General features: G+C 42.0%; 1 protein-coding gene across 7 annotated transcripts in view; it reads left to right on the top strand.

The window, feature by feature from the left end:
- The window catches only part of LOC135528076 (oxysterol-binding protein-related protein 2-like), a 43,053-nt gene extending 18,740 nt beyond the window's left edge, over positions 1–24,313 (top strand). The window contains exons 1-14 of one of the 7 annotated variants that reach the window (XM_064956857.1): positions 1,095–1,220; positions 1,728–1,912; positions 6,914–7,037; positions 7,445–7,520; positions 7,693–7,827; positions 8,986–9,083; positions 10,004–10,186; positions 11,996–12,103; positions 13,314–13,403; positions 17,908–18,031; positions 19,950–20,075; positions 20,169–20,292; positions 20,531–20,621; positions 20,748–24,313. In XM_064956857.1, coding sequence (XP_064812929.1) covers positions 1,876–1,912; positions 6,914–7,037; positions 7,445–7,520; positions 7,693–7,827; positions 8,986–9,083; positions 10,004–10,186; positions 11,996–12,103; positions 13,314–13,403; positions 17,908–18,031; positions 19,950–20,075; positions 20,169–20,292; positions 20,531–20,621; positions 20,748–20,850 — 1,419 coding nt within the window. In that variant the 5' untranslated portion in view covers positions 1,095–1,220; positions 1,728–1,875 and the 3' untranslated portion in view covers positions 20,851–24,313. The other 6 variants (XM_064956856.1, XM_064956855.1, XM_064956858.1 and 3 more) reach the window with 6 other exon arrangements.
- The last annotated feature ends 1,151 nt before the right edge of the window (positions 24,314–25,464 follow it).

The following is a 25,464-nucleotide window of genomic DNA, read 5'->3' as shown; positions in this document are numbered from 1 at the left end:
AAGGGTACCAATACATTTCCGCAGCATTGAAGGTCCCCAAGAACACAGTGGCCTCCATTCTTAAATGGAAGACGTTTGGAACCACCAATGCTCTTGCTAGAGCTGGCCTCCCGGCCAAACTGAGCAATCAGGGGAGAAGGGCCTTGGTCAGGAACCATACCTACTGTGAAGCATGGTGGGGGCAGCATCATGCTGTGCGGCTATTTTTCAACGGCATGCACTGGGAGACTAGTCAAGATCGAGGGAAAGATGAGCAGAGCAAAGTACAGAGAGATCCTTGATGAAAACCTGCCCCAGACTAACTTTTCTCTTTTTGTCCTTAGTCTTTACTTACCCAGTACCAGTAATGCCTCAAACACATTCACTGGTGAACTTTGGACTGTACCACGATCGCTAAGCGAGGAGGAGACCTGTTGGTGAGTAAGTCCTATGTATTCAGTTCTGCACAGAGGATTGGTCACATCTAAAAATAGCTTTATTATGGAGTATTGTGAGTAGATAAGTGGGGGAAAAAACAATTGAATCAAATTATAGAATAAGGCTGTAACCTAACAAAATGTGGGAAAAGTCAAGGGATCTGAATACTTTCCAAGGTAGCCTATACTGGTAGGAATCCACATACCGGTATGGATTTTATAAAACCGTCTGTGTCGATACCATGCTAAATACAGGAAGTTCTACAAATTGTACTACTTCACTGTCAGTTTTGTCCTAGTTAGTTTATGTATAAAACAAATCAGAATGGAAAAAGCCCATTTAAAGCCACTTAGAATGTATGTGTTGCCATCCTAGGGTGATGCACTACTCATGAAACATTAATTTAGAACTTTTATTATTCAAAAACATAAAATACTGTCAGATACAACTATACAGTCAACAGTGAAAAACATTGATATATTTGGGCTATAGCGCCCAGTCCTGAGGGGGGGTGTGTGTGTGTTTTATTAACTTTTAATATGGAGCTTAGATGTGACCAATCCTCTGTGCAGAACTGAATACATAGGGCTTATGCACCAACCGGTCTCCTCGCTTATCGATCGTGGTACAGTCCAAAGTTCACCAGTGAGTTTGTTTGAGGCGTTCCTGGTACTGGGTATGTAAAGACACAAATAGAGAAGTCAGACAGTCAGTCACCCTCCCTAGTCGTCCTACGCCCAGAAAAACCTCCTAGACCACAGGCTAGGTCTGAATAGGGAGACTAACAGACAGCAGAACAGCAGGTAAGGCTAACGCACACAGAGAGAAAGTTCAGGATCAGATTAACACCAGACCGACCGACAGACTGACACAGCAAATGGCAGCCATTTTGCTCCTGTGTTTGGTTATGTAATTTGAGCACTGTTTGTTTGGGCTCAGTGGACCATACAGGCCACCACTCACTGGGTCCACTCCAAACCAGAAACCACAGCTACTAGACTAGCGGGACAGCAAGGAGAAGAGTTCATATAGTCTACTGGTATATGAGTGAATGAGTGTGTTGTGAAATTAATAGGAGTTTCATGGACAGATTGCCTAGTTGTATTATTGTTGTTGATGTGTGATCGTTAATGGTGGTCTGTCTGGGTCATATTCATTCGATACAAAATGGAAGAAAACGGACTGAAACAGGGAGGGACTACCTGGACTTGTCTAATAAGAACTGCTCATTTTTGTGTTCCGTTGCAAAACATTACGCTACAGTGTGCATTAATAAATACAACCCTGACCTGATTGTCTTTGTCCAGCAGGTTTGCTGTGTGAGCTGCTGACTGTCCTGACGTGGAGGAGGAGGCATTTGAAGTGCCAGTGACCAGTGAGGTTCACTAGAGGGACCATGCTTTAGAGACTCACCTCTTTCTCCGCTAGCACCTGGAGGTCTGACTTTGACCCTGTACAATGAACAACGATGACGAGTTCTACGATGCAGTCACAGGTGGGTGTCCCTGTCTGCACGGGGGGGGCGGGGCCTAGATAATAGAATTACTTACAAGAACTTCAAATGTTACCACAGGAGTAGGAGAATAGAAGACACACACAGAGACAGAACATTGACAGTGACTTAACAGTTATTTATCATCACTCTTGTCATGGTCACGTTCAGCAGGTTCAAAATGGGAGTTTTTAAAACAGGAAGGGCTACCAGGAAATGTTCATTTTTCTTTTTTGCTAAATTCTCAAATCCATTGTCTCCTGTTTATACCTACTGAACATGACCTTGTTGTGGTCTTGACATTTTAATGGCTCTTGCCATTTTGGACTGTTGCGCTTCACACACTGTTATGGGCAGGACTCAGGAATTAGAGATGTCTTTTGTACTTTAGCTCACACAGTGGCCCAGTGCCACACAGTATACTGTAACCTTAGCAGTCGAACTGATAGCTTCAATAATGCAGCGAAGCGCCGCCGCAACGCATGATATTTTACAGCCAAGGCTCCAGCAGACACAAACTCCTTTGTTGGCTACTTTTGTCCGTGCACGTGTGCGATTGGCTGGGGAACAACGCATGTGCGATTGGCTGGGGAACAACGCATGTGCGATTGGCTGGGGAACAACGCATGTGCGATTGGCTGGGGAACAACGCATGTGCGATTGGCTGGGGAACAACGTGTATGCGCTGGTGGCTCCTTGGCTCTGTGGAGAAACAAACTTGCAGAGATGTGTGTGCGAGGGGATGAAAGGATGGACAAAGCCTGCTGAACGTGGGGTGAACTGCAGATCACACAGTGTCATCAAGTTATTGTTTGTCTATCAGATATTCTTATGAATCCCAGATCAGATTTCTTTGGGTGTTCCGGGTTGATCTAGCTAATTATTTATTAGTTAATTATTTATAGCAAATATATGCTTAGCTCAGAGTCGGTGTATGTTGTCTCAATTTGTATCACGTCATAGTGCATTAGTTCTGTGGCTCCCTCCCATGTAGTCATTTCTTTCACCTGTAGCCTAATTGTAAGACTGTCAAATGTCAGACTGTTTACTTACTTGTTATTATAAAGCACATTCGGAAAGTATTCAGACCCTTCACTTTTTCCACATTTGATTACGTTCCAGTCTTATTCTAAAATGGATTAAATACATTTTTTTCCTCAAATCTACACACAATAACCCATAATGAAAAATGTATAAAAAACAAAACATATACCTTAATTACATAAGTATTCAGACCCTTTGCCATGAGACTCGAAATTGAGCTAGGGACATCCTTCTGCAGCCATCCATCAATCAGGCCTTTATGGTAGAGTGGCCAGACAGAAGCCACTCATCAGCAAAAGGCACATGACAGCACACTTGGAGTTTGTCAAAAGGCACCTAAAGGACTGAGACCATGAGAAACAGGATTCTCTGGTCTGATGAAACCAAAGATTGAACTCGTTGGCCTGAATGCCAAGAGTCACGTCTGGAGGAAACCTGGCACCATCTCTACGGTGAAGCGTGGTGGCAGCATCATGCTGTGTGGATGTTTTTCAGCAGCAGGGACTGGGAGACTAGTCCAGATTGAAGGAAAGCTGAACGGAGAAAAGTACAGAGATCATTGATCAAACCTGCTCCAAAGCGCTCAGGACCTCAGACTGGGGCGAAGGTTCACTTTCCAACGGGACATCAATCCTAAGCATACAGCCAAGACAACGCATATAAATGAATGGAACAAGGACTTAAAAAGAACTGTTGGCTCAATATGGAGGGAAAGTTGGAGCATAACTAATGAAATTACAGTTAACGAAAATGTACGCTTAATACAGTAACTAATGTATAATAAATTCTATACAACTGTCAAAATTCACATTCTACAACACAATGGCAGTCTTGTGTTAAGTGTAAAACTAACAATGATTCAATAATCCATGCTTTCCGGGAATGCTGTAAAGTGATGACTGCTTTGCACACTCTTGGCATTTTCTCAACCAGCTTCATGAGGTAGTCACCTGGAATGCATTTCAATTAACAGGTGTGCCTTGTTAAAAGTTAATTTGTGGAATTTCTTTCTTTAATGTGTTTGAGCCAATCAGTTGTGTTGTGTCAAGGTTGGGTTGGTATACAGAAGATCTATTTGGTAATAGACAGTCCATATTATGGCAAGAACAACTCAAATAAGCAAAGAGAAACGACAGTCCACTTTAAGGCATGAAGGTCAGTCATTCCGGAACATTTTCAAGAACTTTGAAAGTTTCTTCAAGTGCAGTCGCAAAAACCATAAAGCGCTATTATGAAACTGGCTCTCATGAGGACCGCCAGAGGAAAGGAAGACCCAGAGTTGCCTCTGCTGCAGAGGATAAGGTCATTAGAGTTACCAGTCTCAAACTGCAGCCCATTAATCGATAATACAATGGAAAAATCAAATAATTATTTTTAATAGGTTGGTGACCGATAATAAAAAAAATTGGTTAAACGTAAGGCCATGTGGCAAACAATAATGCAGGAACTAGGATTGGAGGTGCTAGCCATGTGTGTCTGGGCAGAGGAGATGTAGTTGGGGTTTGTGTGCGTCTGTAGTTGTTGGTGTGTATTTTTGGTGTGAAGAAAATCTCATTTAAAAAAAGGTACATTATATAATTCTATATTAGGTAACCTTGTCAGACTCGGTGAGTTATGTAATGTAAAGACCCATTTCCCTAAAACTGTTGAAAAGAATTGTTTGACCAAATACAATACTATTTTTCTGTAAAACAAATTTAACAAGACTTTCAGCATGCTTATAGAGAGGCACTCAACATGTACTGCACTGAAACAATTACTAATGATTGGTTGAAAGAAATTGATATGAAGATTGTGGGAGCTCGACTGTTAGATTTCAGTGCAGCTTTTTGATATTATTGACCGTAACCTGTTGAGAAAACGTATGTTATGGCTTTGCAACCGCCAACATATTGTGATTTCAGAGCTATTGTATTTATCCAATAGAACACCAGAGGGGTTTCTTTTATATAATCTTTTCTAATGTTTAACATGTGTGGTGTACCGCAGAGCAGCTCTGCGGTACACTATGTTTACCAATAACCTGCCAGTGGCATTAAACAAAGCCTGTGTGTCCATGTATGCTCATTATTCAACCCTATGTGTCAGAAACCACAGCTAGTGAAATCACTGCAACCCTAAACAAAGAGTTGCACTCCGTTTTAGAATGGGTGGCCAGTAATTGACCGGTCTTGAACATCTCTAAAACTAAGAGCATTCTAGACCCGAGCGTAATATGGTAATGAATGGTGTGGCTGTTAAGCAAGTTGAGGAAACTAAGTAATTTAGTTTACCATCTAAGGCAACACCATCATGGTCAAAACATGTTGATTCAATGGTTGTAAAGATGGGGAGAGGTCTGTCCGTAAAAAAGAGATGCTCTGCTTTTTTGACACCACACTCCATAAAGCAAGTCCTGCAGGCTCTAGTTTTATCTTGATTATTGTCCCGTCATATGGGAAACTGCTGCCAAGAAGGATCTAGTTAAGCTGCACCGGCCCCAGAACAGAGCGGAATTTTGTGCTATTCATCAGTGATATCAATACTAGTCTCTCTTGGCTAAGCATTGATGAAAGACTGAATGCATCACTTCTTGTTTTTATAAGAAACATTGTGTTTAAAAAAAATCCTAATTGTTTGCAGAGTCAACTTACACACAGCACTGACACACACTTACCCCACCAGACATGCCACCAGGGGTCTTTTCACAGTCCCCAGGTCCAGAACAAATGCAAGGAAACATACAGTATTATACAGAGCCATGATTGAATGGAACTCCCTTCCATCTTATATTGAGCAAGTGAACAGCAAACCTGGTTTCAATAAACAAATAAAACACATGTGCTCGAGCATTGCAAAATAAATGTACACACGTTATTCAATAATTTAATCCAAACTTCTCAACAAGCTTCTGTGTAGCCAGGCTCTAAAATAGAACTTGGTTTTATTTTTGATGCTTGACGCACTGCAAGTCCCTCCTCACCCATCCCTTATTGGTTTTTAGGAGCATATACCCATGTGGGTGAGAGACTGAGGTCCACACTCCAGTCCAGTTGGTGGTGGTAATGCACCTTAATAAAGTTGGTTGCCAACTGCCATATAAAGTCAGAAGAAGAAATTACTAGAAACTGACAAGGTTTCCCCTTTTATCTGTGGAATAATTGTCGGAGTAGAGAACATACGATTTTGTGTAACTCAAAATGGGTCCAAATTCTACAAAGATCCAGAAAAAAGGAGATTGTGCATTTCAGGTAAAATAACAACCCAATATTTAGCTAGCAACTAGCTGGGCATTAATGTTTCATGAACATCTTATTCTATTCAGGACTACCCAGGTTAGGCACGCCATCCTTGAAACTGGACAAAACATAGCGATCATAAATGTTGATACTGTAAATGACATGAGTCTTCAAATATAGAAATGTGAAGTGCACATTTGGGACTAATGAGTGATTTGATTGTGTAACATCAAAGCTGTATTTATTATAATCCCCAATGTGTCATATTTCAGAACAGTCTCCTTTCAATTTACAGCATTTCCCTCCAATAACAAATTTGCAAAAGTTGCCCAATTAGCGGGAGGGATGGGGTCATCTCGTGTGCTCAAGTTTAGAATGGCTGTCAGTCTCAACCCATATAGTTCTGTGAAGTGGATAACCTGAGCTCTGACAGGTATAGCATGTTACTGTATATCCACTGCGTTCAAATTTAGGCATTTATCAATGACGAAATCTGCCATTTTCAACCTGTATACGGGATGACGGGCTGTGAGTGGAGAGGCTACCAAACATGTAATCAGATGGTTATCGTCTACAGCCTGCGTGTTTTCACGGTAATCAATCATTGTTAAGTTTGTCAATGTCCCGACATCCGTGTTAGCTATCCTGCTACAGATGCACGTGCATCACTCATCATGTCTGATGGTAAATGGAAAATGGCTCTATAGCTTTTCCCTAATTTGTGTGTGTTTGTCTGTGTTAGGCCTGGACTCTGATGAGTCGTATGAAGGCACGTCGGAGGCCAGTTTTAAAGATGCCGTGGTGTATGATGGCACCCAGAGGAACAATGGTTCCTTGCCACAGGAGAACGGAATCAGGAAACACAGGTACGCTAAGATTCCTATTGTGTCCTCCACTCCAGGGCTTCTCTTTCTCTCCATCCAACTTTTTCTTTTCGATCTCTCTCGCACTCTCTCACACTATTGTAATCTGTCTCTTTCTGACTCTGTTGCTCTCCCTCTATTGCCCTCCCTCCCTCCCTCCCTCCCTCTCTTTCTCTCACATTCTTAATAGCTTTAACCCTGCTAGAAGACTGGCCAGTCCACATGCTCCATTTATCTCTAACCCAGTCAGCCAGCCAGTCAGTATATAATAACATCCAACAGGTCAGCCTACAATCACATACTTTAGTAGTGATAGTCATCATGGTGATACTCACCTTCTCTGATTCTCTACAAGACACTAATATGTTGTCTTTGTGTGTTTTTGTCTGTCTTATCCTTAAATCTTTCAGGACAACACTACCAGCCCCAATGTTTTCCAGAAACAACTTCAGTGTGTGGGGCATTCTAAAGAAATGCATAGGACTGGTAAGGGCTACAGACCATATCTAAAGAATCACTTCATGATCACACATCTATTTATAGACAATGACATTCTCTAGGTTTCTACGCTAAAGAGTTTGAATTCATCCCACTTCTGTGAAGGTATTTGACATTCTAATCTTGCTTATTTTCTCTGTGTGTGCGTGCGCGTGTGTAGGAGCTGTCCAAGATCACCATGCCCATTGTGTTCAACGAGCCCCTGAGCTTCCTCCAGCGGATCACTGAGTACATGGAGCACACGTACCTCATCAACAAAGCCTGCTCGCTGTCTGACTCCATAGAGCGCATGCAGGTGAGAGCATACACACACCGTAACAACAAAGCCTGCTCGCTGTCTGACTCCATAGAGCACATGCAGGTGAGAGCATACACACACCGTAACAACAAAGCCTGCTCGCTGTCTCACTCCATAGAGCGCATGCAGGTGAGAGCATACACACACCGTAACAACAAAGCCTGCTCGCTGTCTGACTCCATAGAGCGCATGCAGGTGAGAGCATACACACACCGTAACAACAAAGCCTGCTCGCTGTCTCACTCCATAGAGCGCATGCAGGTGAGAGCATACACACACCGTAACAACAAAGCCTGCTCGCTGTCTGACTCCATAGAGCGCATGCAGGTGAGAGCATACACACACCGTAACAACAAAGCCTGCTCGCTGTCTGACTCCATAGAGCGCATGCAGGTGAGAGCATACACACACCGTAACAACAAAGCCTGCTCGCTGTCTCACTCCATAGAGCGCATGCAGGTGAGAGCATACACACACCGTAACAACAAAGCCTGCTCGCTGTCTGACTCCATAGAACGCATGCAGGTGAGAGCATACACACACCGTAACAACAAAGCCTGCTCGCTGTCTGACTCCATAGAGCGCATGCAGGTGAGAGCATACACACACCGTAACAACAAAGCCTGCTCGCTGTCTGACTCCATAGAGCGCATGCAGGTGAGAGCATACACACACCGTAACAACAAAGCCTGCTCGCTGTCTGACTCCATAGAGCACATGCAGGTGAGAGCATACACACACCGTAACAACAAAGCCTGCTCGCTGTCTGACTCCATAGAGCGCATGCAGGTGAGAGCATACACACACCGTAACAACAAAGCCTGCTCGCTGTCTGACTCCATAGAGCGCATGCAGGTGAGAGCATACACACACCGTAACAACAAAGCCTGCTCGCTGTCTGACTCCATAGAGCGCATGCAGGTGAGAGCATTCACACACCGTAACAACAAAGCCTGCTCGCTGTCTGACTCCATAGAGCGCATGCAGGTGAGAGCATACACACACCGTAACAACAAAGCCTGCTCGCTGTCTGACTCCATAGAGCGCATGCAGGTGAGAGCATACACACACCGTAACAACAAAGGAAGCTTCCGATAACCCAGTTGGATGACTAAACTGTAAGCGACAGTGAATCCTCCTCTCGTGTCTTCCCAGGCGGTAGCTGCTTTTGCCGTGTCGGCCGTAGCGTCACAGTGGGACAGAACTGGAAAGCCCTTCAACCCTCTGCTAGGAGAGACCTACGAGCTGACACGGTGAGGGGACAGGACTGCAACACTTCCATACCTAGTTGCATAGAGAGGTGTTGTAAAAAGCTGTGTAGCTCTGGACTGTTCCTCCCTGTCTCTGACTAGACTGCACACTGTATTGGTCTTCAAGCCTTTAATAGGACATCTTCACCTGCTTTCACCCATGAATTTAACAATAATACTTACACTACCATTCAGAAGTTTGCGGTCACTTAGAAATGTCCTTGTTTTTGAAAGAAAATCACTTTTGTGTCGTCCATTTAAAATAACACTAAATTGATCCAGAATACAGTGTAGACATTGTTAATGTTGTAAATAACTATTATAGCTGGCAAATGCAGCTTTTTAATGGAATATCTACATTTATCACCAACCATCACTCCTGTGTTCCAATGTCATGTTGTGTTAGCTAATCCAAGTTACTCAACTAGTCTAAAGAAGGCCAGTTTTATTGCTTCTTTAATCAACAACAGTTTTCAGCTGTGCTAACATATAATTGCAAAAGGGTTTTCTAATGATCAATTAGCCTTTTGAAATGATAAACTTGGATTAGCTAACACAACATGCCATTGGAACACAGGAGTGATGGTTGCTGATAATGGGCCTCTGAATGGCTATATAGATATTCCATTAAAAATCAGCCGTTTCCAGCTACAATCGTCACTAACAACATTGACAATGTCTACACTGTATTTCTGATCAATTTGATGTTATTTTAATGGACTTTTGTTGCTTTTCTTTCAAAAACAAGGACATTTCTAAGCATATGTAGCTCTGTTGACCTTATTTTCAATGTGCTATGATAAGTCTGTATTTTTTCCTCTTGTCCTGCCTATATTACTTTTCTTCCCCTCTTTCTCATCCTCCCTTTCTCTTTTCTCTCTCCTTTGTCTCGCTCTCTCTCTCTCGCTCTCTCTCTCCCCTAGAGAGGACCATGGCTACAGGCTGATCTCGGAGCAGGTCAGCCACCACCCCCCCATCAGTGCCTTCCATGCTGAAAGCCTAGTCGGGGACTTCGTCTTTCACGGCTCCATCTACCCCAAACTAAAGTTTTGGGGCAAGAGTGTGGAGGCCGAGCCAAAGGGAACCATCACATTAGAACTCCTCAAGTGAGTCAAATCAATCCAAACAAATGTGATTTATCACTTGTGCTGAATACAACAGGTGTAGACTTTACCGTGAAATGCTTACTTAACCTCTCTGGTACAAGTGGGACGCTAGCGTCCCACCTCGACAACAGCCGGTGAAATTGCAGGGCGCCAAATTCAAAACCACAGACATCCCATAATTAAAATTCCTCAAACATACAAGTATTATCCACCATTTTAAAGAAAAACATATTGTAAATCCAACCACAGTGTCCGATTTCAAAAAGGCTTTACTGCGAAAGCACACCATGCAATTATGTTAGGTCAGCACCTTGTCACAGAAAACCATACAGCCATTTTCCAGCCAATGAGAGGGCTCACAAGTCAGAAATAGTGATTAAATTAATCACTAACCTTTGATCTTAATCAGATAACACTCATAGGAATTCATGTTACACAATGCATGTAGGTTTTGTTTGATAAAGTTCATATTTATATCCAAATATCTCCAGTTTACATTGGCGCGTTAAGTTCAGAAATGCATTGTCTCAAACAAACATCCTGTGAAAGTGCAGAGAGACACATCAAATTACAGAAATACTCATCATAAACATTGTTAAACGATACAAGTGTTAAACATACAAATAAAGATAAACCTCTCCTTAATGCAACTGCTGTGTCAGATTTCAAAAAGGCTTTACGGAGAAAGCACACTTTGCGATTATGTTAGGTCAGCACCTAGCCACAGAAACCCATACAGCCATTTTCCAGCCAAGGAGTGTCACAAAAGTCAGAAATAGCATTAAAATTAATCACTTACCTTTGAGGGTCTTCATCTGGTGGCACTCCCAGGTCTCCATGTTAGACAAATGTTTGTTTTGTTTGATAATGTCCCTCTTTATGACCAAAAACCTCCTTTTTGTTTGCGCGTTTTGTCCAGTAATCCAAATGCTTAAGGCGCGTGCACTAAGTCCAGACGAAAAGTTGTTTTTAAAAAGTACAATAAAAGTTAGTAGAAACATGCCAAACGATGTTTAAAATCAGTCCTCTGGTTGTTTTTGTCATAAATAATATTTAAACCGGACAAAAGCTTTGTCGATAGGAAAGTAGAAACAAGAAAGGCGCGTTCCCGATCAGACACATGGCTGGTGAATGGAAATTTCCACTGGCCACTGATTGAAAGTGCTGTATCTCCCTCATTTTTCAGAGTAAAAGCCTGAAACAATGCCTAAAGACTGGCCACATGTAGAGGAAGCCACAGAGCTCGTGAACTGGGTCCTAAGTCTTTGTATGGTGGATAGGCTTTCAATGGAAAAACAGGCTTTCAATGGAAAAGCAGCCTTTCAAAATAATAGTACTTCCTGGTTGGATTTTCCTCGGGTTTTAGCCTGCCATATCACATCTGTTATACTCACATACATTATTTTAACAGGTTTGGAAACTTTAGTGTTTTCTATCCAATTCTACTAATTATATGCATATCCTGAGTAGCAAGCAGTTTAATTTGGTCATGCTTTTCATCCAAAATTCCAAATGCTGCCCCCTACCCTAGTGAAGTTAAGTGCCCTTTTCCAACAATGCAGAGTTAAAAAGAACAAAAAATTTTCCTTATTAAAAGGATAGATGATAAACAGTAGCAGCAGCGTCTATGCATGTGCGTGTGAGCGTATGTAGTGTTTGTGTGAGTGTCAGTGCAGTATGTGTAGGTAGAGTCCAGTGAGTGTGCACAGCCAATGCAAATAGTCCAGATAGCCATTTGATTAACTGTTCAGCAAACGTGTGTGTGAGAATCCATTGTACTGAGGCTTTGTTTGCTCCCCTTCTCCCCAGACATGGTGAGGTCTATACATGGACCAACCCTTTCTGCTGTGTACACAATGTCATCCTGGGTAAACTGTGGATCGAGCAGTATGGCACTGTGGAGATCCTCAACCACAGGTGAATATAGGAATGGCTATTTTGTTTACCTTCAATTCTTGGGTTGGAAGCATATAAATGTGTTAATATCCACTACTTTCAGTAGAACAGACATAGGGGCAAATCCTAACTTCCACTTCAATACAATGTTCACTTAATCATGCATTAATGTCAATGGGGTTAAGTCTTGTTCACACTGGCAGTTTGAAGTGACTCAGATCCAATTTTTTTGTGTTTCCTTTTCGAATCTGATCTTTTTCCTGCAGACTGAACAACCAATAAACACACGGAATCAGATATTCTCAAGTCAAATTCAAACCACATTCATAGGTGATGTTAAATCAGATACAAATTTGATTCCTGGTCATGTTTATTTTAATTTTATTTTACCTTTATTTAACTAGGCAAGTCAGTTAAGAACAAATTCTTATTTTCAATGACGGCCTAGGAACAGTGGGTTAACTGCCTGTTCAGAGGCAGAACGACAGACTTGTACCTTGTCAGCTCGGGGATGTGACTTGTCTGAATGGTTAAATCTGATTTATTGACCCTTAAGTGTTTTTTAGACTTATTTGGCATATCTTGTTACTTGCTAGCTACTCTGTTGACAGTTTGATAAAAACATGATGAGGTAGCTAACTAGCTTATTAATTGTTTACAAACAAATGAGTGACTATGCTAGCAAGCTGAACAGCTAGCTAGCTTGTTGACTCTTGTGGTTAGAAAAAAATGACAAATTTTGAAGTTGAAAGTTGGAGCCTCTTATCCTTTTGAGGCTTAAAGTGTTCGTACACTGATTTCGAACAGTCAAAGCAACTGGGAAACGTCTATGGTAGGCGTTTTTGTCACCTTCGCTTGTAACACAAGAACTGCTGAGCAAGAGGAAACCCGAGAACCACCACCAGTCAGCCTTCACCACTGTACACACACCCCCGTCATTACCATGACAACTAGCGTAACCATGTCAGCAAATGACTACAGTCTGAGCATACCGAAATCCCCTTTGGTCACTTGTAACTTGCTGTTTTGGACAGTCAGTATCTCAACGGATTTGAAAAACAAAACTGATTTGGGCGTTAAGGTCTGCGTTGTGAACAAAGCTTAAGTGAAAATGTGACTTTAGTGGTAGTTAAGATTTGCCCCTGAAGACAGTACTTGAGCCATAATGGTCTGGAAATGAATGATTGTTTCTTTTCTCCTCATTCTTCTGGTCTCTGTCTGTCCTGAGCAGTACTGGTGATAAGTGTGTGCTGAACTTCAAGCCATGTGGCATGTTTGGGAAGGAGCTACACAGAGTAGAGGGCTACATTCAGGATAAGAGGTACAGAATGTGGAAGTATTGGCACACTGATACACCACCTATGGCTTGCTTCTTTGGTCCTGAATTCACTGGTCCAGTTGAAGTGTTTTTGTGACACACTGCAACAAAAGTATTTACAACGGAAAACATAATCTGTGTTCTTATTGGGCAGAGTTAAACTGTGTGACCCTGATCTTCTGAGTAGTCTTAAACAAACCTACTTAGAAACAAGTGTATACACCTTACACATGGTTATGGGCTTACAAAACAGAAGACACCTGTACTATGTCATATATACAGTGGTTCTTAATTTAAAAGTTTTGAGCTTATGCGCGACCGTTTGTGGTAGATGGTGGCAGATAAATTCTGATAAATTGCATCATTCTGGCAACAATGGCTGACGTGCCATAGAATTCTTAAATAACGTGCCATAGAATTCTGCGGCACCCCCAAGCTATGCTGCAGTACGCCACCACTTTTAAAGGAAGAACTACTGTAGAGCTGAAATGTGTAACAGTTTGAGTCACAATATTAATCTTTATATACATCACAAAAGACTGAAATATAATATAACTGTTTATTCAAATCAAATGTGCCGAATACAACAGGACCTTACCGTGAAATGCTTACTTACAAGCCCGTAACCAACAATGGAGTTCAAGAAATAGAGTTAAGAGAAGATTGACTAAATTATTTTAATTTTATTTTAATTTAACCTTTATTTAACCAGGTAGGCTAGTTGAGAACAAGTTCTCATTTGCAACTACGACCTGGTCAAGATAAAGCGTAGCAATTCGACACATACAACAACACAGAGTTACACATGGAATAAACAAAAAAATACAGTAGAACAAAAGTCTATATACAGTGAGTCTATATACAGTGCAAATGAGGTAAGTTAAGGAAATAAATAGGCCATGGTGGCGAAGTAATTACAATATAGCAATTAAACACTGGAAAGGTAGATTGGCAGAAGATGAATGTGCAGGTAGAGATACTGGGGTGCAAAGGAGCAAGATAAATAAATAAATACAGTATGGGGATGAGGTAGGTAGATAGATGGGCTATGTGCAGTGATCTGTGAGCTGCTCTGACAGCTGGTGAGGGAGATCTCCAGCTTCAGAGATTTTTGCAGTTTATTCCAGTCATGGGCAGCAGAGAACTGGAAGGAAAGACGACCAAAGGAGGAATTAGCTTTGGGGGTGACCAGTGAGAGAGACCTGCTGGAGCACGTGCTACGAGTGGGTGCTGCTATGGTGACCAGTGACCTGAGATAAGGCGGGGCTTTACCTAGCAGAGACTTGTACATAACCTGTAGCCAGTGGGTTTGGCGACGAGTATGAAGTGAGGGCCAACCAACGAGAGCTTACAGGTCGCAATGGTGGGTAGTTTATGGGGCTTTGGTGACAAAACGGATGGCACTGTGATGGACTGCGGAGGCTATATCATAGATGACATCACCGAAGTCGAGGATCGGTAGGCTGGTCAGTTTTACGAGGGTATATTTGGCAAAATGAGTGAAAGATGCTTTGTTCCGATTTAGGAAGCCGATTCTAGATTTAATTTTGGATTGGAGATGCTTAATGTGAGTCTGGAAGGAGAGTTTACAGTCTAACCAGACACCCAGGTATTTGTAGGTGTCCACGTATTCTAAGTCAGAGCCGTCCAGAGTAGTGATGCTGGACCTAAACTACATCTTTTCAGACTCCTGAGGGGGAGACGTGCCCTCTTCACGACTGTATTGGTGTAAATGGACCATGATAGTTTGTTGAAGGAACTTAACTCTTGACCCGCTCCACTTCAGCCCCGTCAATGTTAATGGGGGCCTGTTCGGCCCTCCTTTTCCTGTAGTCAACTATCAGCTCCTTTGTGTTGCTCACATTGAGGGAGAGGTTGTTGTCCTGGCACCACACTGCCAGGTCTCTGACCTCCTCCCTATCGTCTGTCTCATCGTCGGTGATCAGGCCTACAACTGTTGTGTCATCAACAAACTTATTGATGGTGTTGGAGTCGTGCTTGGCTACGCAGTCGTGGGTGAACAGGGAGTAAAGGAGAGACTAGGATCAGCGTGGCAGATGTTGCTTACCCTTACCACCTGGTGGCGGCCCATCAGGAAGTCCAGGATCCAATTGTAGAGGGAGTGTTTAGTCCCAGGATCCTTAGCTTATTGATGAGCTTTGTGGGCACTATGGTGTTGACCGCTGAGCTGTAGTCAATGAACAGCATTCTCATGTAGGCATTCCTTTTGTCCAGTTGGGAAAGGGCAGTGTGGTGTTCGATTGTGTCATCTTACAAAGCACTTCATGGCTACCGACGTGAGTGCTACAGGGTGGTAGTCATTTAGGCAGTTTACCTTCGCTTTCTTGGGCACAGGGGCTATGGGGGTCTGCTTGAAACGTGGGTATTACAGACTCGGTCAGGGATAGGTTAGAAATGTCAGTGGAAGACACTTGCCAGTTTGTACGCGCATGCTTTGAGTACACGTCCTGGTAATCCGTCTGGCCCCGCAGCCTTGAATGTTGACCTGTTTAAAGGTCTTCCTCACATCGGCTACATTAAGCATGATCACACAGTCGTCCGGAACACCTAGTGCTCTCATGCATGCTTCAGTGTTGCTTGCCTCGATGCAAGCATAAAAGGTATTTAGCTTGTCAGGTAGGCTCGCGTCACTGGGAAGCTCGCGCCTGGGCTTCCCTTTGTAGTCCGTAATAGTTTGCAAGCAAGCCCTGCCACATCCAAGGAGTGACCGAGTTGGTGTCGTAGGATTCAATCTTAGTCCTGTATTGACGCTTTGCCTGTTTGATGGTTAGTCTGAGGGCGTAGTGGAATTTGTTATAAGCGTCCGGATTAGTGTCCCACTTCTTGAAAGCTGCAGCTCTAGCCTTTAGCTCGGTGCGGATGTTGCCTGTAATCCTTGGCTTCTGGTTGGGATATATACGTACGGTCACTGTGGACACGACGTCGTAGATGCACTTAGTGATGAAGCCAGTGACTGAGGTGGTACACTCCTCAATACCATTGGATGTTTATGCTACAGCAAAACAGTCCTGTAGCATCCGTGTCATCTGACCACTTCCGTATTGAGCGAGTCACTGTTACTTCCTGCATTAGTTTTTGCTTGTAAGCAGGAATCAGGAGGATAGAATTCTGGTCAGTTGCCAAGTTGGGAGAGCTTTGTATGTGTCTCCGTGTGTGGAGTGAAGGTGGTCTAGAGTTGATTTTTTTTCCCCTCTTTTTTTCTGGTTGCCTGTGTCATGCTAGTAGAAATTAGGTAAAACGGATTTAAGTTTGCCGGCAAGTCCCCCGCCGCTAGGAGTGCCGCTTCTGGATGAGCATTTTCTTGTTTTCTTTTGGCTTTATACAGCTCAGCTCGTTAAGTGCGGTCTTAGTGCCAGCATCGGTTTGTGGTGGTAAATAGATGGCTATGAATAATATAGATAAACTCTCTGGATAGATAGAGGTCTACAGCTTATCATGAGGTACTCTTACTCGAGAAATACCTTGAGACTTTAATATTAGACACTGCACCCAGCTGTTACTGACATATAAACCAGACATAGCTGCTCTGTCCTGCCAATGCACAGAAAACCCAGCCATCGCTATATTATCTGCCACAACTCGGTGAAACATAAGATATTAGTTTTTAACGTCCCATTGGTAGGATAATCTCGATCGTATATCATCCAGTTTATTTTCCAGTGATTGCACATTGACCAATAGAACGTATGGTAAAAGCGGTTTACCCAGTCGCCGATGACGGCCCACTGAATTTCCTTCATTTTTTCACGCTAATAGCTAAATTAGGGACAAAATAAGTTAAATAAATAAATAAAAATTAAGCATTGTTTATTTATTTAACCAGAAAGGGCTCATTGAGATTTAAAATCTCCTTTTCAAGAGCGTCCTGGCCAAGATGGGCAGCACCAAGTCATTACAAAAATTACAGACAAACAACATGAAAAACTACAAGTAATCTAGTAAAAACCATAGAATTCACAAGAGTATAACAAAATTAAAAACTTGACAGGTCAGGGAATCAGTCTCAAGATCATTCATCAGTGATTTAAAAATACCAATCGGGACAAGTTCTTCCAGTTTAAAAGTATTTTGTAAGGCGTTCCAAGACGATGGTGCAGAGTACATAAAAGCCCTTTTACCAAATTCAGTTGGGACATTTGGAACAGTTAGCAGGATAAAGTCTAGCGAACGAAGAGAGTACCCACCACATTTCTGAACAATAAAAAATAGCACAGTTGGTTAGGAGCCCGCAAAACGGCAGCCTCCCCTCTGGCACCATTATCATCAAAATAGAAACACCGTGTTTGAACAACATTCCAGCCATGCGTCAACTAGGTCATTTGACTGCAGGAAAGAGTAGTACCTTCCCGTGTCAAATGGTTTTGAAGCGTTTCTCCCTACTGAACTCGCCCCTGCTGGGTGACACACAATGATAACACGGCGTCATTCTCTGTCAGTGCTGCAGTATTTGACTGCTGATGTCTCCTCCCCTCTCTGTCCCTGGCAGTAAAAAGAAGCATTGTGTGATCTATGGGAAGTGGACTGAGTGCATGTGGAGCGTGGACCCCCAGACATACGAGGCCAACAAGAAGGCTGAGAAGAAAGGAGACTCGAAGAAACCGAAGAGTCAGGTGAGTCAGTGTCTCACAATATGGGTGTCCTTTTCTAGAGTAAAGATATTTTCGAAGCAGATTGGGCCTTGTAGTGTACATATTGTGTGTGTTTAATGTTTGTTGACTCATTGTAATACAACATTGCCTTCTCTTGATAACTGTCCTCTGATTTTGATTTCCTGATGATTCTGTCAGAATGCCATGACGTAATGTCAAGGTAAAAATGAGACAAGTAGTCTAGTTCTCTGTAGTGTGTGTGTGTGTGTGTATAACCAGTGAGAACAGTATAGTGTAGTTCATTTCACAGTGGATATGGTATATTAATGGTACATACAGGGCATTGGGAAAGTATTCAGACCCCTTGACCTTTTCCTCATTTTGTTACAGCCTTATTCTAAAATTGATTCAATTGTTTTTCCCCTCAATCTACACACATTAAAACATAACTAAGCATAAAAAAAAACGTTTTAAGAAATGTTTGCAAATGTATTATAAATAAACTGATATCACATTTACATAATTATTCAGACCCTTTACTCAGTACTTTGTAGCACCTTTGGCTGCAATTACAGCCTTGAGTCTTCTTGGGTATGATGCCGTAAGCTTGGCACACCTGTATTTAGGGAGTTTCCCCCATTATTCTCTGCAGATCCTCTCAAGCTCTGTCAGGTTAAATGGAGAGCATCACTGCACAGCTATTTTCAGGTCTCTCCAGAGATGTTCGATCGGGTTCAAGTCCGGGCTCTGACAGTGCCACTCAAGGACATTCAGAGACCTGTCCCGAAGCCACTCCTGCGTTGGCTTGGCTGTGTGCTTAGGGTCATCTGGGTCGTTGTCCTTTTGAAGGTGAATATTTTCCCCAGTCTGAGTGCTCTGGAGCAGGTTTTCATCAAGGATCTCTCTTTATTCCGTTCATCTTTCCCTCGATTCCAGACTAGTCTCCTAGTCCCTGCCTCTGAAAAACATCCCCACTGCATGATGCTGCCACCACCACCATGCTTCACCGTAGGGATGGTGCCAGGTTTCCTCCAGACGTGACGCTTGGCACTCAGGCCAAGGAGTTCAATTTTGGTTTCATCAGACCAGAGAATCCTGTTTCTCATGGTCCGAGAGTCCTTTAGGTGCTATAAAGGCCTGATTGGTGGAGTTCTGCAGAAATGGTTGTCCTTCTGGAAGGTTCTCCCAACTCCAGTGGAACTCTGGGGCTCTGTCAGTGACTATCGGGTTCTTCGTCACCTCCCTGACCAAGGCCCTTCTCCCCCGATTGCTCAGTTTAGCTGGGCGGCTCTAGGAAGAGTCTTTGTTCCAAACTTATTCTATTTAAGAATGATGGAGGCCACTGTGTTCTTGGGGACCTTCGATGCTTTCTGGTACCCCTCCCCAGATCTGTGCCTCTACATAATCCTGTCTCGGACCTCAAGGCTTGGTTTTTGCTTTGACATGCACTGTCAACTGTAGGACCTTATATAGACTGGAGTTGTCTTTCCAAATCATGTCCAATCAATTAAATTTACCACAGGTGGACTGCAATCAAGTTGTAGAAACATCTGAGGGATGATCAATGGAAGTCTCATAGAAATACCTTAATTACATAAGTATTGCTGTTTGTTTTGTTTTTTTGTTTTTTTACATTTTCAGAAATATCTAAACCTGTTGTTGCTTTGTCATTATGGGGTATTGTGTATAGATTGATGAGGGGGGGAATTATTTAATCCATTTTAGGAAAAAAGGCTAATGTAACAAAATGTGGGAAAGGTCAAGGGGTCTGAATACTTTCATAACGCTCTGTATCCCTTGCTGAAGTCATTTCTGATTTGATTGCTTTATTCAGAAGGAAAATACACTTCTCATTAGATTTTTGTAAGCATTGCTAGTTTTATATAGACTTGCATACGTACGTGTGTGTGTGTGTGTGTGTGTGTGTGTGTGTGCACAGGAGGAGCCTGAGGGGGCAGACAACGATGATGCAGATGACATGCCTGAGGTCCAGGAGACCGTAGCTATGATCCCTGGCAGCACCCTGCTCTGGAGGATATCATCACGACCCCAACACTCTGCTAAGGTAACGCACACACAGCTTAGCGTATAACCCAACAGCTTACACACACACACACATACATTTTGATATTAATTATGTATAATCTTATTTTTCCAGATGTATAACTTCACTAACTTTGCCATGTCGCTGAATGAGCTGGAGCCTGGCATGCAGGACCGCCTGGCCCCCACAGACTGCCGCCTGCGGCCCGACATCAGGGCCATGGAGAACGGAGACATGGGTATAGAAGTTCTTCTATTACATCCTCACACCCTACATGATGCTGCCCTCTACCGTTCCTTTGGGGTGGTACATTCACATGTCTTTTTTGTGTTCAGATTCCATTGTTGTTTTTTGAGAGGTGTTAAGTATGTCAGTGCCACATATCCACAAAGCCAAAGTATTAGAAACTAGTGTTAAAGGTTGTGTATCTAAGTACAGAATAGGTGATTTAAGATCCACTGTTCTTGTATGTGCAGATGAAGCCAGTCGAGAGAAGGCGAGGCTGGAGGAGAAACAGAGATCGGCTCGGAAAGACCGTTCCAAGGATGAGGAGGAATGGTCCACTAGGTGACAACTGAGTGTCCTCACATTTCAAGATTTGTATTTATTCATATGACATACTTGTAGAACATAATGGTCAATGGTATTATATAATTTAAAGTAAACCATAATAACCATTATCTTGTCTTCCAGATGGTTCCAGTCAGGCACAAACCCCTACACGTCATCCCAGGACTGGCTCTACACGGGGGGCTACTTCGATAGAAATTACTCTGAGCTCCCTGTTATCTACTGATCCAGGTGGTCTCCGTGGGAACACCCACCAACATCCCCTCAGCCTCCCTTTCACTCCTGCCAGTCCCCTGACACTCTCCTGTTCTAAGCACCACACAGTCTCCCATTGGGAGATAGATAGACAGACAAGTGTTATACAAGGAGAGGTTATGTGTTGTTAACACAACCCTCCCCCGTCTTCTAATAGTTATGGAACAAACAGTCAACGGTGAAATCAGGAATGTGAATGTGATCATTGGAGGCATCAAAGGTGAACGCAGAAAGGAACTGAGACTGTAGGAGACTGTTTTGTTCCTGAACAGGAGCGCTTTGTGGGTACCCCTCCCCTCCCTCCCTATCTGACCTGGGTCGAATACCTATTTAAAATATTGGAAATATTTTAGTTTGATTTAACTTGCTTTGCATGGCGAGTTTGCACATTTGGGACTATTCCTTTGGTCCCATTGCACCTGACAAAATAAACCAAGCACACCTGGACTATTCCAACCAGGTTTGCCTCCCCTTATACAGTGTTCGAAAAAGTACCCAATTGTCATACTTGAGTCCTTTTCCATTAAGGTATCTTAACTTTTACTCAAGTTGAAGTGAAAGTCACCCAGTAAAATACTACTTGAGTAAAAGTCAAAGTAATTGTTTTAAATATACTGAACTATCAAAGGTAATTGTAATTGCTAAAATTATACTTAAGTATCAAAAGTTAAGGAATTTGAAATTATTTATACTTTATGTTAAGCAAATCAGATGGCACCATTTTCTTTTTTTAATATGGGTAGACAGGGGCACACTCCAACACTCACACATCATTTACAAACAATGCGTTTGTGTTTAGTGAGTCTGCCAGATCAAAGGCAGTAGGGATGACCAGGGATGTTTTCTTGATAAATGTGTGAATTGGACCATTTTCCTGTCATTCACAATGTAGTACTTTCAGGTGTCAGGGAAAATGTATGAAGTAAAAAGTACATTATTTTCTTTAGGAATGTAGTGAAGTAGAAGTTGTAAAAAATATAAATAGTAAAGTACAGATACTTTAAAGTATTTTTACTGAAGTACTTTATACCACTGCCCCTATATACGTCCAGAGGTTGAGCATCTCATCACTACCTGTCACGTAATGTAAGTTATATGTATAGATAAGAGTAATGACCATTTGCTGTATAGGCCAATCACACAGTTATCTATCCCCCAGCACAAAATATTCCTCTCTTATGCTTCTGCATGGCTATTGGCTCGCTAGCTAACAGTGTTAGTGACCCCTAGCTTTGTGGTAGTAGCCTACAGTACATTCAGCTCCCACAGTTTACCTAGTTAGTCAACTTAGTGTTAAAGTAATCATGAGTCATGAAAATAATTGCGGTTAGTAAGATTATACGAAGAGTAATTTGTCTGTTTGCGAGTGTGTATACATTTCTAGTGGTTTGTACAGAATCTGAAGCCATATGGTTCCTTTTAACTACAGGTATGACTGGCGCGGGGTGGTTTGCTCTTCACTCATTGGCTATGATTAAGTGAATTGACTATTGTAACATGATAAAGCATGTAAGATATACATGTATGTAAATACCTACTTTATCAAATATAGCTCGCTAATCACCATAAAACTGTTCTACCAGCTCAAAGTGCATCTGGAATTGATGGGATTATAACTGATATACGGGAGAAGTCATTGTATAATAATATCAGCTTCCCTTGTTGTTGCCTTCCTTGTGTTAGGAACTCTGTAGCTTTCTAACCACACTCCTACATCACCAATCTCTTTTTATAATGGTCAGCCATTATGTGTAGGTTCTTATTTATAAAAGACTGGCATCAAATCATTTTTTAACAAATCTAATATATTTTGGGGGTTAATGTGCAGTTAATTGTACTGTGGTAAACATTACATTGAAGCCTTGTAGATTAAGCCTAGATGCATGAATCAAAGTGTAAACCAATGTGCTTCTGCTCTGGAGGTCTTTTAAAAGCAGCAAACAACTTGAGTGTCTGTTTAGTAAAACATGCCATGTTGACCATTGGGAATGCTGTTCACTCTTCATGGGAATCCCAACGGAATCTCTTGAAGTGAAACGTATGGGGATTCAGTTTGGTTTCCCAGCATCCACTTCATTCCCTGCACTACAAACTGGCCTACTCTCCTGAACCACACTGCATTTGAAATGACCGCCAAAATCTATGCATCCAACCAATAGCTCGGAGTGTCTCGGCGTACCTTTTACATGGTATAGTAATACACATACTTTAGTTTTGTCACCGGCAGCCAAACCCACATATAGATGACCGTGTTGTCAGCTTGTCAGACTGTAGATGAACCCAAAGTGATTGTGTGAATTTGTTCTGTGGATCACCATGGTAGTCTGTAAGAAAGTATTATAAAGATGAATCCCCAGCTTAGATCAATTTGATCTTGACTGAATATTGCTTTCACGAATGTCTTAGTTTTTGTGGTATTGCTGGTTGTTGGAGAAATGGGCAACACAATGTGACAAAAAGACATGATAAACCAAGAAGCCTTTGATCATGTCTTATCTTGATTGATAGTTTTTCCCCCAATGGTTATGCTTAGTGCCTGAGTTAAAGCCTAGATTCAGTCAGACCAAGCGTTAACTGGCAATGGCCGACACCCACATAGCTGATGTTTTGGTGGTGTCTGAGGTGTAACTGCGTTGGCGCTGTCATATCGTTCAGCAGCTGCTCTTGTGATCATTGTCACGAAGCCACACCCATCCCCCTCATGTTAGAAATTCATAATGAGAACGTGTAGGCAATATAGAAATAATGACACTCAAATTGAAATTTATTTAACAAAAAGTACAATTTTGATTTATATAAGCCTAATTCGAGGTGTAGGCTATATCTCACATTCCAGTATTTTGAACTTGTAAACAAGGCTGCATGGGATTTCTCTTAATATGACTCCATGCAGCCAATGGCATTGTCCGCTTTAGGTATAAAGCCAGGAGCCGCTTGGGGATTTGACAGTTCTCATGCAGTTCCACCTCCAACACGCCAAAACAACCAGGATACGGATGTTTGGTAAAGCGGATCTAATTGAATAGAGCCCTAAGTAAACAGATCTTCCTGTATTTCATTTTTTTTTTTACCTGTATTTCATTTAATATTTAAGATGATTTTAGTTTTATCAGTCATGTTTTTGACATGTGTTTTTCTAACCCATCTCTATGCTGTGTTTTTCAAACCCATCTCTATGCTGTGCTTTATTGTCAGTAACCCATCTCTATGCTGTGCTTTATTGTCAGTAACCCATCTCTATGCTGTGCTTTATTGTCAGTAACACTTTGACATGTTTAGGTCTCAGCAGACGTGTATGTACAGGAAATGTATGTAAAACAGATCACACTGCTTCTGGTTGTATCTACACACTTCATCACTGTTTCATCAAATGCTAATTTAACTAGCATCTGAAGATTAATGTACCAACATTAAACAAGTAGATTTTTATCTTGCTTTGTGTGTGTGTTTTCATAATAGCTTATATAAGTTGCGTTTTTAACATTTTGAAAATCCTCTTGACTGTGTGGTTGTCAATGTAAATATATGTTCTTCTGCCCTGTGTCTCAGATGTTTAGTCCAGTAGAATCACAAGCCAATAGCATATTATTTTGTGCAATTGATCTATTAGTATTTAAACAAACTTTTGGGGATAACATTATTGCAGATGTTTTATTTTGAGTTGGAAGTTTTAGTGGGTAATTTCTGGGTCATTTAGTGGGTCATTTCTTGCAAGCTGTAATTTAGGCAGCTTGCAAGTTTATGGGAAAATTCTAATGAAATCATATAGTTTAACTACAGTACATGTTTTTTTTTCTTAAAGAAAATATTGTTGAACATAGAAACCACAAATTGGAAGTTCACTTAGGGCTGGATTAAATCTGTGTTGCGGAAGAAACCCGCGTTATAGCTTGATTTAAATTTAAAGGCAGTGTTCGCGGATACTGCATTCAGGGTTAACGCTGTATGTCGGCTCAATCGGAAATTACCTTTACATTTTTACGCGGATCTTCCGCAATACGGTTTGAATCCAGACCTTTTATTCTTTTTTTCCATTTCATATGAAAAATGATCATGGTGGTAAAGTATGGAGGAAAGGAAAGCTTTTCTCAAAAGAATGACCGGTATGATTTTTATGACAAGCTCACTCCATACAGTAGCATTTATACTGTACACCACCAGCTCAGTCTGACAGTGTGTGCGTTTGTCTATGGAGAAGCAGCAGAAACAGGGACCATGATACGCGTTCTCTCATAAGCCCTGTTTATACCTGCCGCTAACATGCATCCTTTGTCCTGATCCTGTCCACATTTACAGAAATATATCTATACATTGTATTAAACTGCACCTCATATCCGTCTGCATTGTGACCAGATCTCCTGGCCCCTCCCTGTATGCAAATTATTTTAATTTTCTAGCTTTTCCCCCAAAACATTATGACACATTAATGCCAGAAGTCATTGGTGCCACCTGTCAATGATTTTAGGTGGGATAATTATGATTTAAATGGTTTTTCTGTCCAGATCCGTCTAGGCTGTGTTTACGCAGGCAGCCCAATTCTGATATTATTTCCACTAATTGGTCTTTCGGCCAATCGCATATCTTT

Source organism: Oncorhynchus masou, chromosome 33 (assembly GCF_036934945.1).
Source record: "Oncorhynchus masou masou isolate Uvic2021 chromosome 33, UVic_Omas_1.1, whole genome shotgun sequence".
Classification (NCBI taxonomy): Eukaryota; Metazoa; Chordata; class Actinopteri; order Salmoniformes; family Salmonidae; genus Oncorhynchus; species Oncorhynchus masou.
This window is presented reverse-complemented; position numbering and strand designations above follow the sequence as displayed.